This window comes from Spinacia oleracea, chromosome 2 (genome assembly GCF_020520425.1).
Source record: "Spinacia oleracea cultivar Varoflay chromosome 2, BTI_SOV_V1, whole genome shotgun sequence".
NCBI lineage: Eukaryota > Viridiplantae > Streptophyta > Magnoliopsida > Caryophyllales > Amaranthaceae > Spinacia > Spinacia oleracea.
The window spans coordinates 112765828-112782527 of NC_079488.1; the positions used below are offsets into that span (position 1 = coordinate 112765828).

The following is a 16700-nucleotide window of genomic DNA, read 5'->3' on the forward strand; positions in this document are numbered from 1 at the left end:
GTCCTCATAGCTAATTTGAATCAAACTAATTAAATATGACACAATGTTTACAAAAAAATTTATATATATGACTCGTCTTTTTGCCAAATAGTTGTACTATCTAATAAAATTGTTACACATTGTGATCAAATAGTTAAACTCTATAATTAAATAGTTATACCTTTTAATTATAAGTAATTACGGGGTATATTTTTAATAATGATATCAACGATCTTATGTGTATGACGGTCACATAGGAGTCCTGCTCCACAAAGTTTATGCCTCTACAAATTCCAAGACACCTTAATGATCTTTATTAATTGCAATAAGAAAGTCTTCCATTCAATCAATGCAATTTTAAAAACCAGAAACAAACAATGTAGGAGTACTCCATAGCATTCAAAATCCAACTAAACACCATTATATCTCACAAATCTAAAGGTACCCTTCAACCTGTTTTTAATTATGATAAAGTTACCAGTCTATTTCCAAAATCTGACCATTTCTGACATTATTGTCACATTTCATAATTATAAATAAATGAAAATTGCAGAGGAATTTAATTTAAAAAAAGGAGATAATCATGATTATGATACTTTCCCATTTCATAAACAGATCTAATGATCTAAATTAGTAGTTAGTAATTACATCATGGGTTTAACATATAATCCCAAATATTTTACTACAATAATTATTAATAATAATATTCTTCATTCCCCTTCTAAATTCCTAATAATTCTTTATATTCCCATTGTTTTTTTCTCTCTACAAACCCACATAAAATTCAATTTAATTTAAATTAAATTAAATTAACTTTTAATTTATTAAGCTAATAACCAGAAATTCTTCTGCCACCTTGTGCTAATGAGGTAACCTCCCATGCCTTTGCTTTGTTTTCTCACTCCAATTGTCAAGCACTCTGCATTGTTTATGCACTGCTCCACAAAATCCTCTGAGTTGCTCATTCCAAATAAACTGCCCAATTAATCAAACCAAAATCATAATTAATTAATATTAATTAGATAGATCTATGAGTAATTAAAAAAAATTAAGAATTTTAATGAAATTCTTTAGAAAATGAAACTTACCATGTCATTATTGGGGAGGGTTTCTTTTGGCCTAAAACTAGCACAGATGCTTCTAGCTTCTTCACTTGGCTCAATACTGTTGATAGCTTGGGACCTTGGATCACTAGTGCCTCTACTTCCACCTGAAAAAGTATTAACAAAAGCTTTACGCGTAATTCAAAGACTACTAGACTCTGACTAATCCGGATTTGAGCAGGCAAAACCATAATTTGGAGCCAAATGGACTCCGGCTAACCCGTATTTGAGCCGGCCAAACCATAATTTAGAGTCTACTGGACTCTGACTAATACGGACTTGAACCGACCAAACCATAATTTGGAGCTTACTGGACTCCGACTAGTCCGGATTTCAGGCGACCAACTATAATTTAGAACCTACTAGACTACGACTAATACGTGTTTGAGCCGGCTACACCATAATTTGGAGCCTACAAGACTACGATTAATTCGGATTTGAGCCGTCCAACCCATAATTTGGAGCCTACTAGACTCCGACAAATCCGGATTTGAGCCGTCCAACCCAACCCATAATTTGGAGCCTACTAGACTCCGACTAATCCGGATTTGAGCCGTCCAAACAATAATTTGGAGCCTACTAGACTCCAACTAATCAGTATTTGAGCCGGCCAAACCTTATGGAGCCCACTAGACTCCGACTAATCCGGATTTGAGCAGACCATACGATAATTTGGAGCTTACTGGACTCCGATTAATCCGGATTTGAGGCGACCAACTCATAATTTGAGCCTAACAGACTCCGACTAATACAGATTGGCCAAAACATAATTTGGAGGACGCTCCCCCCAACAGTTTGAAATTATTCAAAATAACCATACTTTTGATGCATAATTAATTAATTATACAAAGAAAGAGACCCTTAACAGACAGCCCAATAAAAATGGGAAAATTCTGGTTTAAGTCACTTTCCGATGTTATGAAACAAAGAAAAAAGTTCAAAATTTACAAAGAACAGAACAAAAATAGTGTATTCCTAGATTTCATACATGCATATACTTCCACTAACAAAGATCCAATCTTTTTCCCCCATAACTTTAGCTTAACTTTTTGTTAATTTAACTTTATGAAAGCATCATTATCATTAATTAATTTTCATATGTCACAAGAAAAGATTAAAAACCAAGAAATACATAACAACCAAAAAAAATAATAAATAATCCAATCTTATGAATCTTTTCACTGAAAATCAATCAACATCATCTAAAAAAATGGTAAGTTGTTACACTCCAAATTAACCATGTAATAATAAACCATTTTAAACAGCTAAAACTCTTTTCCAATGAATCTTAATTGATTAACCACCATAAACAACCAAAAATCAAGATCTCAACTTTACTCTGTATTTCTGAAAATCAACCCACAAACAAGGTAAACAAAAATGAGTAAACTTCACAAAAATCAACATCAGTAAAAAGTAAAAAACAAAAATTACCTCAGGTTTGCAAGCTTTGCAGAGAGAACCAAGAGAGCTAGCAAGAGTAGTGTTGTTGTTAGAGTGAGAATCAGAGTCAGAAATTATATGAAGAAGAGTAAGCCAATCACCCTTATTAGTAATATGAGTAAGTGCCCACATCATAGCATGTTTAGATCTTGATGTTTCATCAACAACAACCATTACCCTTTTCTGGGCACCGCCATTGTTACCACCACCACCACCACCACCATACTCATTCGCATACATTTGTTTCCAGCAAGAACCCATGTCACTTTCACCGCCATAGGAGTTGTATCTTCCATGGGTGCTACGACCTCCGTAACTCGCCCATCTCTTTGATGTTGATTTCCACCCTTCTTTCGCGCTTAACTGCCTCAAGATTGAACCTGGGGTTGGCATTTTTTTGTTGTTTCTGGGTAAGGGATGCAGGGAAGGTGTTTGATGAAATGCGTGAGTGGGGAAAAAAGTGAGGAAAGTGGGAAGAAGAAGGGTTTTTATTAATGGAGAGGAGGAATGGGTTGATGGGGGTATTGAAAAGGTGGAGGGGGGTTTAGGAGAGAGAAAGAAGGTTTGTTGGGGTGAATGGAGGAGAGAGAAAGAAGGGTTGCAGGTAATTATAATGAGACAAAGCACTGAATGAAGTGAGTAGAGTGAGAAAATCAGTAAGTGAGTGAGCCTCATTTGTGATCAAAATTCGGGTGTGGTCGGGCTTTAATATAAAAAATTATGTCCAAATTCATAAATTTTGTGCGGGTTATTTGGATTGAAACGGGTTTTTTTGAGTCGGGGTCAAGTTTTGGTCTACAAATATTTTCCCCGTTTTGAAAATATCGCACTATTTGTTTTTACATTATTCACACTACGACTTTGGCCATTTTTTTGTGATTCGTACGTAAGGAAATTTTAGTCATATAGGGTCATGTTAGATTCGTATCGATATATATTTTCTAAATATTAAATTTTTATAATTTTTACTTGCACGCGATTTGAGATATTAAGAGTCAAAGTAATAGTCAGAGGAGTAAAAGTCAACCATAATGAGATATTTTCGAAACGGAAGAAGTACAAAAATTTATGTCCAAACTCATAAATTTGATGTGGGTTTTACGGGTAGAAACGTTGGATCGGGCTCGAATTTTGGTCGAAAAATACATATTTTAGAATATCCAAACCCACATGTTTTTGGATCAGGTCGGGCTATAGTTGATCGGGTCTAAAATGAGCGAGTGCAAAGACAAAATAGTGGACGGATGGATGAGTGTTTGGATGGGATGTGATGAAACGTATGGATGTGATTAACAGGAGAGACAGAGTATTTGATGGAAATAATTATGAGAGCATTTACTTTATGACAAGATTAATTAATCACATAATTAAGGAAGTAGTAATAGATTACGTCAAAGATGAATATATATCCTACGCCTCATGGAAATAATTATGATAGCATTCACTTAATCACAATATTAATTAATCACATAATTGAGGAAGTAGTAGTAGATTATGTCAAAGATCAATATATTTGTTATTTTCTTCCTGTCTCATGGAAATAATTTTGGTAGCATTTACTTAATCTCAAGATTAAATAATCACATGATTAAGAAAGTAGTAGATTATGTCAAATATCAATATATTTCCTCCGTCTCATGGAAATAATTATATATGGAGTACCATTTACTTAATAACAAGATTAATTAATCACATAATTAAGGAAATAGTTGATTATGTCAAAGATCAATATATTTCCTCCATCTCTAAAATATGATCCCATATACGGAGTACTTTTTTGGAATTCCATATTTATTCGCCTTATTTACTACTCCGTATATCACAAGATTAATTAATTACATAATTAAGGAATGGGTAGATTATGTTAAAGATCCATATTTCCCTCAACCCCTAAAATATTGGCCCATATATTTTTTGAATTTATCTTTTTGTTTAACCCAATTTATTTTATTTAATTTATTTTTTTCCATTTGCTCTCTGTATCTCTCACCTTAAGGCCAAACTTTTTCAAACCATTAACTTAACACTACAAATAAGTTTAAACACGCACTCCGACCAAGTAATTTTTCATAATTTCAGTTCAATTTAACACTACAAATAAGTTTAATTTAGTTAAGTCTAAAAGAACAAAACCTGAATTAATTCAGAACAAGTCATCGTATTGTATCAACTTCCACCACGTATCTCTACCCCTCTGTAAACTCTATTCTCTCCACTTCATTCTTATTACTACCTCCGTTTCAGAAAGTTCTTTACGCTTTGGAAAATGTGTCCAAAATATAAAAACTTTGACCGTAAATTCTCACCATTATATACATCAAAACGTTACATGTAAGATCTTGTTAGATTGGTATCGAGATGTACTTTCAGAATATCAAATTTTTATAATTTTTTCACAAACGAAATTGGATATATTTTTAGTTAAATATTGCATTGGAGTCCGTGCAAATAGTAACTGTAAAGATCTTTTTGAAACGGAGGTAGTATTTATTAGACCGAACAGATCAGAATGAATCAAAACAGATCAAACCATAAACCAGAAAACCAGACTAGACCAAGTACAAACAAGGGAGCCTATTAGTTTATGGAAAAGCAAAAACTAATCACTTGAGCTACCCTACACTAGATTGATTATCATAATTAACCAATATTTCATCATAATTTTTTAAAAAAAAATTAAAAAGAAAATAAGATATTGTAAGAGATATGATGATGAGGTCGGGGGTGGGATGAATGATAATGCAAAACTTTATGGGTTGGTTCACGAGAATCACTGGCGCGGGGATGTGGCTTTACTCTGCTTAACCAGATCTACGACTACTAATTACACTTTTTTTTAGTCTTCTGTTTTTATCATCATTCTTATTGAAATTAAATTAAACCCTGTTTTTTTCTATTCCTATTCACTTATTTATTCAGGAGTATCAAAGATTCTGTCAATACTTTTTGCAATATACACCTATTGAATTAATTCTCAATTTATTGTCTATGTCAGCAAAGAAAAACGGTCTATTTTTTGTTTTATTGAGTCAGTATTACATTGCCAACTGAATTAGCGATGTAAGAGGCCTAAATTGCCAATTTAAATGGAGGTGTACTACTTTTTACTTGTTTAGTTAGTAATCTAAAACTGACAATGTACCATACAAAAACCGTCAATTGAAATGACGAAGTAATATGGAGTAATCAGCAATTAAAATGGGGGGTTACCTGGTAAAATTACCATTTCAATCGGCGGTCATTGCCAGATTTGGTGTTGAATAGGGGAAAAAAGTTCTTTTAAATCAACATTGATGTGGACGGTAGATTGAGACTTTATTGAAAATTGTTCATATTTTGGGAATTTTAACATCCTTAAGCATTTAAACCGAAAATCGCTCATTTTTCCCCTCAATCCTTTTTCCTTATTTGATGTTTTATATACGTGTCAAAAATAAACTCGTGCAATGCACAGGGCAAGAGAATATGATTAGTAACAAACTAACAATGCATGCAAGCTTGTAAGTTGAGGCGACCTATCACTTATTCTGTAGCGTATGTATGAGGTATCGTGTTGTTGGTCGTGCCTAACTTATCCGCCTACTCGACACGAGTCACAACACACAAGTCTCGCAACTAAACGTTAAACCTTGCATCCCCTAGTTAAAAGAAACTCGTGATGAAAATCAACATTTTCTTCATAATACTACATCCGTTTCAAAATGTTGATGTTTTATCCGTTTCTTAATGTTATTTCACTACAAGAATTTGTATTTTTAATGACAACCTAATAACGACGGGTCAACATAAAAGGTTTTTGCGACGGGGCTAACAACCAAACAAATACGGGAACAACTGTCACAAATATTTTTTTACGACGGGTTAACAACGGCCCCTTTTATGACGAGTTCGCGACAGAAAATCCCGTCACTAATCAACGATCTTTGACATTTAACGACGGGAATTCCCGTAGTTAATAATACAATTTCTTGTAGTGTTTACGAAACGGATGTACCGATGTAGTATACATGTGGTATACATATTCACAATTACACAAAACACACGATAGTTTATTGTATGGTACCAATTCATTTTCCATATTAACACTGTGGTCCTACTCCCACCAACCACCACCGTTGCATTTAGACTACTCATCAGTCAACACCATCGCCGTCGCGCAACAACCACCACCGACGTTCGTCGACAGGATGTCCAATCCAGGAAGGGGGGTGGTGGGTGGTTTCCTAGTTCCCACCTTGTACATTTTCATTGTACGTAACCGTGTGCTCTAACTACTATCTGAATTTTATGAATATAAATAAATTAAATATACAAGATACTAATCTTAATTAAGAGATCCTTAAAAAGGTACATTAATTAATCACGTGATAGTCTACTATTTGCTACTCCGTATAAACAACATAGATCATGGTACTCTAAATGAAATACTCCTACATACTTCATTTCCTTAAATGAATCACTCTACTTTGCATTGTTCATGTAATTTACTTTATAACTATGTTTTGTTATTGTCATTATCATTCATTATGATTACCCTGTTGCTTTAAGGAGACTACGATTGAGGGTATGTGTACGATAAGTTTCAGGCTCGAATCCCCTCCCATGTTTTTAAGTTATTATTATCCTTGTGGGTCATTTGCACCACAAAAATTGCCTCAAAGAGGCTCTCACAACAAGTGGGGTAAGAGGGTCGAACGTACACAACTTTACCCTTCTGATTGTAGAGAGGTTGTTTTTAATTGACTCAACAACGATAACGGGACGATCACATGACGGTCGTCTTCTACTTCAAGGAAACGAAGAGGTTTTAAGAACTATTTTAATTTAGTCCATCACATACCAAAACCACAAGAACAAATGAATATTTGGCTCTATCAGAAATCGCAATTTGAATTTACACCCGGGTGCACAGTGTTCATTGTGCACCCTGTTTTACAAATAACATATTGTTCATACCCAAAGAACAAATGAACATATAGTTCAAATCCAAAGAACATATAGCCAAATAACATATTGTTCATACCCGGGTGAGCATTGTGCACCCGGGTGCATAAACCATATTTTGATCAGAAATGGACAATATATTTTGTAATTGCATGTGATAAAAAAACATAGTCATATGAATTATTTTTATTCATCTCATACTACATATGAGTTCCTAATAATGTATTGCCGACTTGGCCTAATGTTAAGACTTAAGACTGGATACATGTGTACAATAGGTTCCAAGTTCGGATACTCATATCTTATATTTGCTATTTGTATTGTCTATTCATAGTTTCAAAATATCAACTTTTTATAATATTCGAAAATATTAATGTATAAATTAGTACATTCAGGAATGTGACGAAACAATTTATTTGAAACGGAGAAAGTAAAGGAAGCGGGTACGGAATCGTTGACAAATACGTATCATGTACGTTATCGAAAAGGGTATATATAGTCCAAACAACGTAAACATGTTACATGTCGTATGTGATGTAATAAGCATATCAATTGGTAATTGTGGGTTTGTAATGTTATGGCTTGTGTTGTGTCATCTTTTTCAAACGATAGACCCCGTGAAGGTGAACTTCATCCACATTATCATCATCTTTACAAATTGCACGAGATTGCCCTCTTTATCACGGTACTTATGTGTGTATGTATCCTTAAAACGTGAGTGTAACTAGGAATGAGGGGACCTTTACAATTTGGCAAAATAATCTGAATGATTGATCTAGGAAAAAAGTTGGGTCCAACCAACTTCGAATGTTTGGCTATCCTAGTCCTTTTTGTGTATGTGATTGTGGATAGTCGGTGGTGAACAACTCGCGAACAAGCTGCTCTGTGAACGCTCGTACGTTAAACAATTTAACGAGTTCGAGCAGATATTTAAGGCATGTTTACTAAACGAGCATTACTCAAAATCTCAAACAACATCACGTTCGATTCGTTAGTGTTCAAGGTCGGCTCGTTTACAACTCGTTTATAGCTCAATAACATCTTTAATAGAACAATATAAAAAGATAGGTTTTCCTAAAATATATTTTGCAATCATAAACATTATTTAGTATAAAGGTAAAAATAAAGTTTTGTATGGTAACAAAATAATTTTTATACCTACCAAATAAGTTTTAAATGGTAGTAAAATGAATTTGTATCTTTATAAAAAGGTCGAGTTGCAAAGCTTGTATGCTAAACCTCGTTCGATTTGAGCTCAACTCTAACAAAAAAAATTATAAGTTGGTTCAAGCTCGAGAATGTTCAAACGCCAATATTCTTTAACAAGTTTAGCTTGATAACGTTATTGCTCAGCTCGTCTCTACTCGACTCATTTCCAGTCTTAGTTATAAAATTGTCACAGACGTACTCAATCACTCTATGGATGTGCCACACTAAGGTTTGTAACTTTGTATGTGTACATTATTTCACATTTCTTTATGATAAATTGCTAATTAGCTAGGTCTACTTACATTATAACATTAATATAATGTACGTTGTGTTTTCAATTCCAATTGATACATGCATCCATATTCTATTTAAAGAAATTCCAAAAATAGCATTAGAAACAAATCATTTCAATTGTTTCTAATGAAGTCAAGGGATTATTTGAAGCATCCTTCTTAATAAGGAAATATATTTGATTGATCTATAACCTTTATTCTCAAAGCATAATACTTGTATGATCAAATCAAAAGTTCAATTGGAATTGCAAAAACTTTTGCAAAGTAGAGAATATATCTCAAAATATTTCCATTTGAAATGACCCAAGACTGCCAAAAATGTAATATAGCTTAGTAGTATTTCTTTAATGAAGGTGATTCCCACGGACAAAAGCAAGGACACACGGCACGTCTAATTTAAATATGGAGTAGAGTATGTATTACTCAATTCATGATTTGTTGCCTAGTTCATAATTTTAATTAATTACTTTCTCAAACGCAACTTAATTCATCCAAATTTGAAGTCCATAATACATACACTATTTTGATCAAATTTGGTGATTTCGGATCCCGGTCTTGAGAACTCTTGGAAATTTGAGGAACGTGTCCGATGGTTGTATAAGGAAGTTTGGAATCATAAAACCCTACTTGTTTGTCACTAAATGCACATAATAACCTTAATTTAACAACATGCGTTTGTAAGAAAATCGACTAAAATGTCATATAAGAAACGAAGTAGATGTATGCCTCCGGGTGGACCAATGGGTATATGAGAAGCTTCCAAACTTCTAGCCTTTTCGGGTCAAAAAATGTCCAAATTTGAAGGTTGTATAATATACCATTTTTTTAACCGAATTTGGAGATTCCGAGTTCGGGATCAGAGACTCCTGACATTTTGAGGAATGTGTCCCACGACAGTATAAGGAAGTTTGAGAACATAAAAACTCAATTGTTGATTACTTAAAGGCACAAAATGACCTTGATTCAACAGACCAAGTCATATAATCTCCATTTACTTTCTCAATGACAACTTTTTGATAAAAGTATAAACATTATTAGTAACATAATTTGCATTGATTAAGTAACAAAACTAATATTTTCCATATTAATTATTTGTTTAAGCAGGTGAATGATAACAAAGTACAAAAAATAAAAAGAGACACGTCAATTGGACACATGTTTGGTTCATAAAAAAATACCTGCTTACTTTCTCTTCCATTTTCCTTTTGTTTCTTCATTTTTTCTACAGGGAACCAAACAACATAAAACTAACGGATATTTCATGAAATACCCCCGAGTTTTAACGTAATTCACCAAATGCCCATCAAGTTTGGATAATTCATAAAATACCCCTATTTCAATATTTAATGTACTAAGTGCCCCTATTTTAAAACTTAATACACCAAACACCCTTTAATGACGTTATCAACCTAATATCAACCAATTAATATCTAATTAACTCACTAATCCTCCAATCAACCTAACCTAATTAACTTAACCCCTAATTAATGACCAACTAATTAACTTACCCCTCTTTTTTCTTTTTTTTCCCCTCTTATCTTTTCTCTCTCCATTTCGGCTGCCATGGAAGCCACCATGCCACCTTCTTTCTCTCCTTCATTTTCACTGCACCTTAGCCCTTGTTGCCGGAATTTCGAGGTCAACATCCTCGCTGATCGAAATCAATCAAAAATTCACACTCACAAAGTCTCACACCAAAAAGCTCCTAATCAATTAAGCTCCCAACGCCAAAGAAGAGGGCACAACAATGGCTGAAATCGAGCACGAACAACAATTAACTCGAAATATTTGCAATAGAAAATGTATAAATCACCGAATGTATGACAGGTTCACTGAAACTTGTGTTTTACCCCTTGAGAGAGCGGAAACTGAACTGAATCATCAAGAATCTTAATCGCCTGAAACCTTCAATCACCTGAACTCACAATCGAAAGGTCGAGGAAATCTTCAATCCCAGATCTTAATCACCTGAAACCTTCTTCAATTCCTATCGCAAAGCTCTACTACCTGTTTTCAATTTTCTGCGACGAACCGCTTCCCCCGAGCGCATCATCCCCTTCATTTCCGCCTCCGTCTGTTTTAACTTTTTTTTGGATTGATTTTATTTTTTTTGGATTGATTTTCACTTTTTTTTTTTATTGATTTTCGTATTGAAGATTTGGGGATTTTAATTGTTTAGGAAACTGAGTTTAAGTCTCCTATTTACCCACTCACTTTTCTCTCTCCTCTAATTCGTTGGTCTTGCGAGGGTGGTGGTGGTTGCGTTACTCCTCAATTTCGATCAATGAGGAGGGTGAGGGAAGGAGAGAGATTAGGCATGGCGACAGGCTGCGGGCAGGGCGACGATGGCGACATGGAGTTGGAAGCAAGAGCTATGGTTGGTGTTAATGGAGAGAGGAATTAGGGGGTTGACAAGGTGGTGGTGGGACTTGAGGAGACAGACCAAAGGCAACAACAGGGTGGGAAGACAGGGAAGAAAGGCCAACGAAGAAGAAAGGGGGGAGAAAAAGAAAAAAAGGAAAATGAGTTAATTAAGGTTAAGTGGGTTAATTAGGTGTTAATTGAGTTGATTAGGGGTTGATGATGTCACTAAGGGTACTTGGTACATTTAATATTGAAATAGGGGTATTTTATGTATTATCCAAACTTGATGGGCATTTGGTGAATTATGCTAAAACTCGGGGGTATTTCATGAAATATCCGTAAAACTAATTTTGAAATTATATTTTTCCATTATAAATTATTTTTCATAAATATCATTGTATACTGAAAATATTTTAAACCCAAAGAAACCGAAGAAGTTGAGAATCCAAACTAGACTCATCACTAGAACCAAACATGCGTCCAATTGATGAGCTTTGCAACAACCCAACCCATTGAAGGAACTTTTATATAGTACGTGCGATCAGCATTCAGATTTCAGAGTAGAGAATCTTAATAATTGAGAGCTATATATATATATATATAGCTATATTTCATCATTATTTATTGGCCTATATGAATGCATGCATGTAATGACAAATTGAAATGATACTTAAAGTTGTTTCAATTTTTTTAGTTTCATCATCATTTTTCCATCAGACTTCTTCCTACAATTGGCCATATCTGTACCTTCCCATTTCTCATCAAACCAAACTGCTTCCTCCGTCCCGGAATACTCGACCCGGTTTGACCGGCACAGAGTTTAAGAGACTTGAATTGACTTATTTAATTTAATAGGTAGTAGTTGATAGTGGGGTATTATTTTAATGTAGTTAGTGGGAGGTGGGTTAAGAGGTGGGGTTGGGGGAGGGTAAGGGTTGAATTTTTAATTATTTTTTGTATGGAGTAGGGGGTAGGTGGGTTAATAGGGGTGGAGTGAGAAATAATATAATATTGTTAGAATATTTCCATTTTTAGAAACAGGTCAAGTATTAAGGGACGGCCCGATAAGGAAAACAGGTCAAGTATTCCGGGACGGAGGGAGTACCTATTTTTATTTTATATTCGTTCTGTTTCGAAATAACGAGAACAATTTTCTTTCTTATGCTTGCCAATGTAAATATTTTGATATTAGTATTTCTAATTTTATATTCGTAAAAGTTATAAGAGTTGATATTTAGAAAGTACATATCCAGACGAAAACAAGACCCCACACGACTATATTTTTCCTTACCCATAATTCACAAATGATAGTCAATTTAAAATTTGTGAATAGTGACAAAAGTCAAAGTGTCCCTATTATTTCGAAACGGAGGTAGTAGTATATAATTTTTAATTGTCATCTTATAACATCACCATGGGTTGTCAACAAGGATATGTTTACAATTTTTAAATAGTTGGAGCTACAAGTTTAACCAATACTGAAACCCAAAAACCGGTTCAATCAGATTCAGAACAGAAATCGATTCAATCAGATTCAGGACAGATCAAGTGTAGCTCATCTGCTCAGATAACTTTGTATTTGAGTCATTTACGGATCGGATCATTTCATTTTTCCCGGTATATAAAGATAATGTTGTTCTTTTAAACTGAACTGAACTGAACTGAATGAAACTGCAATTAAGTCCAAAAGAACAAGCCTTGTATATTTTAATATTTTATGTAACATAAACTTTTGGGCAACGAAATGGATATAAAATATTTGAATCATTACAATAACAAATGGATAAATACGAAATGTATAAAAAACGATTTATCCAATATCATTGGCATATTTATATTTCTTATTGCCAAATAAATAAAGACAACAATGTTGAAAACGAAATGTCATTTCAATGGGCCCCAAAAAGTGGGCCCAATGGGTTAAGTTTAAACAGGAGTCAGAACTCTCATAACAGTCCTATATAATTACTCCCGATTAATTCGCCGGGCCCTATTTTATTTTTCTCTCAGTTATGATTATGAGTTTATCTCTGATTCTCTGAAGAAATTTAAGACAAACCCTTTTTAAGCCAACTTACAAATTCAGAGTTTGAGGACAGTAAATTTTTTTAACCCCAAATTCCCAATCCCCTCAATAATTAACACTTTTTCATAACTAAAAATGGTTAATTTTCAACGATCCTAACCTTTAAAACCTTGCTTTTTCTGGATTTTATTTCATACTCCGTATCTATTTGGTTAAGTTAAGTTCAGCTAAATAAAGTCCAGAAGAAATAACCTAAATCTTGTTTATTTATTGGTAACTTTCTTTGGTAATTCCACTACTATTGTAACAAAATTCCTTATAGAACTAGCCTTCTTTCGATATCACAGTTTATACGAATTATTTTTACTATTTTCTTTGTTAGCGATTTATTTATAGAATACTACTAAATTGATAATTAATTTTTTTTTTAATGCAGATGAGCCACGATAATATCGGTAGTATTTAGAATAATGTAAACTAGATCACAACTTACCATATTAAAATTTCAGGAATCGAAACCTGTTGTAACTAGGGGTGTGCACAGGTCCAAACCCGGACCGGACCGGACCGGAACCGGTTGAACCAGTAGATCGGAATTTTTAATTTTCTTGGACCGAGGACTGGACCGAAATCATTCGGTCCGGTCCGGTCCAAAACCGGATTTTTCAGGCCCGGGGGGTTTGGACCTATTTTATAATTTTTTTTGGCATTTATGAGTATAACTTGTAACTTTTGCCCTTTTTATGACAATTTTTAACTTGTATGATGTACAACATGGAATATAAATTAATCTTTTAGTCACTAAATAATTTCAAATAAAATTATATCCGAAAGTTAGTCAATTAAGTAGCGCACACAAAAGAAAATAATGAAATTAAAACAAGACAAGTGAAAAGAAAGAACTTCAACAAATGCATATCAATTATCAACCATGCACATCAATATCCTTGTATAAATACCAAACGAAAAAAAACGAGTAGTACTCGATGAATAACACGTCTTGGTTTTAATAAGTAGTAAGTACTTCGTACATAAATAGGAACAAGGGAGATGAAAGAACAACTTTATTTATTTTTGTAATGCCAAAAAAGTTTTGCATACATTAGAGTATTATCATATGTTATATTTACACTATAATATATTATTTTTATAAATGAACCAGGTCACCGGTCTGGACCGGATTTTTCCGGGTTTTACCCAGATCAGACCGGAAAACCGGAATTGATGTTTTTCAAGGACCGAGGACCGGACCGGAATCCTTCGGTCCAATTCGGTCCGGTCCAATTCTGGTCCGGTTCCGGTCCAACTTCCGGTCCGGACCGGACCATGCACACCCCTAGTTGTAACATGTTGTCGAAATTGAAAGTGAAAACTACTGCAACAAGTTCCTGAAAATTAGAACTGGAACCGGAACTGGAACCTACTCCCTCCGTCCCTTAATACTCGAGCTGTTTTGAAAGGACACGTTTGCCAATGCACAACTTTGACCACCAATTTCTTTAACTACATATTATAAAAACTTTTAAAAACATTAATATATTGAAGATATTAATATATTGAAAATATATATTAAGATGAAGCCAACAATATATTATATAATAACATTTGATTTCATATACTAGAAATAAAATAGAGTCAGAGTGAATTATATGAGTAGTGTAAAAAGTCAAAACGAGTCGAGTATTAAGGACCGGAGTGAGTAACTTTTAACAAAATGTTTAATGGATTTAATTTATTTATGTTAAAAATAATTTATAGTTTGTTGCTTTTACGCAAGCCCGTAAAATGGTCCAAATATGGATATACTGTAATTTTATAGGAGTTTGTGCTTGCTGATTGAAACCATTTTAGCGCATAAATTGTTGTAAAATCATGTTATTTTAATTTAGTTAGGTTGGAATGTTGGATGAACTCAAAGAAGAGACGAGTTAGAGTTCAACGTTCTTGTAATGACTAATGAGTGGGAGTCTCGTGAGCATCATAAGATTGTTAATAAACTTTTGTTAAAACTTCTTGTAGACTTAAACACCACACTTTTTCTGGATCATTATGCTAATCTAACCCCACCTTTTTATGCTAATCTAACCCCACCTTTGCCGGGAAATGATTTTAACACATCTATTATAAGCAGTGGCGGATCTTGAATAATTTTATAAGGGGATCAGTAGAAAACTTAAGCAATGTAATATAAAAGTTATACAACTATATTCAAATATTACGAGGAATCAATTTGCACGTTGTGCAAAAGAACATTAGTCTAATAGGCTGAAATGGATCTAACAACTTTGAACGTACATGTTTGTGACTACGGAGAGTATATGAGATAGAGGGACCGAGGGAGTACTAAATTGCTACTAATTGGGAGCGGCGAGGCGACATGATGTGATGTGTGAGCAAACACATCACAACGCTATTTCGTTAAAAACATGTATCATTTCTTTAAAACAAGAGTACCATTTTGTTAAAAAAAGTGTGATTTCGTTAAAAAAATGTACCATTCATTGTATTTTTTGGCGGTTATGTTTTTACAAAAACATCCCAGCATTGGATTTTGACTTCCTCATACTAACGAGCTACAGTTAGATCATATTTATGGTACTTAATACATTTGTAAACTAGAGTACTTAGAGCAAGATCAAGGGGTTTTGTCTTAAGATTTTCTTCATTTGCCATGTCAGCATTTCATTAATATTAAATAATTAAATTATTGTTAAGACTCCTTAAGATTCAATCAAATTTAGCTCTTCACCCATTAAATCATTTAAGACTTGTAAATTTATGTAAAATATCATTTTATTATTTAATTAAACTCGCATACCAAGTCTTAAGTTGTGTCTTAATTTTTCAAGACTCACTTTAAGACTTTGATAAAACTTGTCTACTTCCATGCTACAATTTCTATATGTCTGATCTTAAGACTGATGAATCATATGCTATGTCAGCACAACTCATGTCTTAAGACTTGGGGCTGATCATGCTCTTATCATTGTATCAATGTTGTACCAATAATATCTTGGTCCAATGATAAACATTGAGCTTTTGTGTACAATATGTCACATATCCGAATCTCCTTTCTCTATTTATAATTTACACGCCCTCTCGACTCATTCGCATAATATTTTTTTTTACCCGTGGTACTATGCTATAAGGCTGTAACCTGAAAAGTGAACACGAACTCTTATCCTACATTCCTACTCGGCAGTTCAAATAGTTGGTCAAATGGATGGGTGAAAATGTGAAATGTACAGTAAAATATGATAGAAATAAAAAGATAACAGTACATAAGTACATTATTTGTAACTTGCGTACTCCCTAGTTTCAGTGAACAATTACCCTCTT

General features: G+C 33.8%; 1 protein-coding gene across 1 annotated transcript; it reads right to left on the minus strand.

The window, feature by feature from the left end:
* Positions 1–537: 537 nt before the first annotated feature.
* LOC110798790 (uncharacterized) lies at positions 538–3199 on the minus strand. Its single transcript, XM_022004014.2, has 3 exons — positions 2517–3199; positions 1068–1189; positions 538–954 (listed from the first exon to the last, which is right to left on the minus strand). The coding sequence occupies exons 1-3, from the start codon at positions 2916–2918 to the stop codon at positions 804–806; spliced, it is 675 nt and encodes a 224-aa protein (XP_021859706.2). The 5' UTR covers positions 2919–3199; the 3' UTR covers positions 538–803.
* Between the last annotated feature and the right edge of the window lie 13501 nt (positions 3200–16700).

Coding starts and splice junctions, on each gene's coding strand:
- LOC110798790 (XM_022004014.2), bottom strand. CDS start 2,918: ATGCCAACCCCAGGTTCAATCTTGAGGCAGTTAAGCGCGAAAGAAGGG. Junction 1,190..2,516: donor GCAAAGCTTGCAAACCTGAG/GTAATTTTTGTT, acceptor ATACTTTTTCAG/GTGGAAGTAGAGGCACTAGT. Junction 955..1,067: donor CCCTCCCCAATAATGACATG/GTAAGTTTCATT, acceptor TTAATTGGGCAG/TTTATTTGGAATGAGCAACT.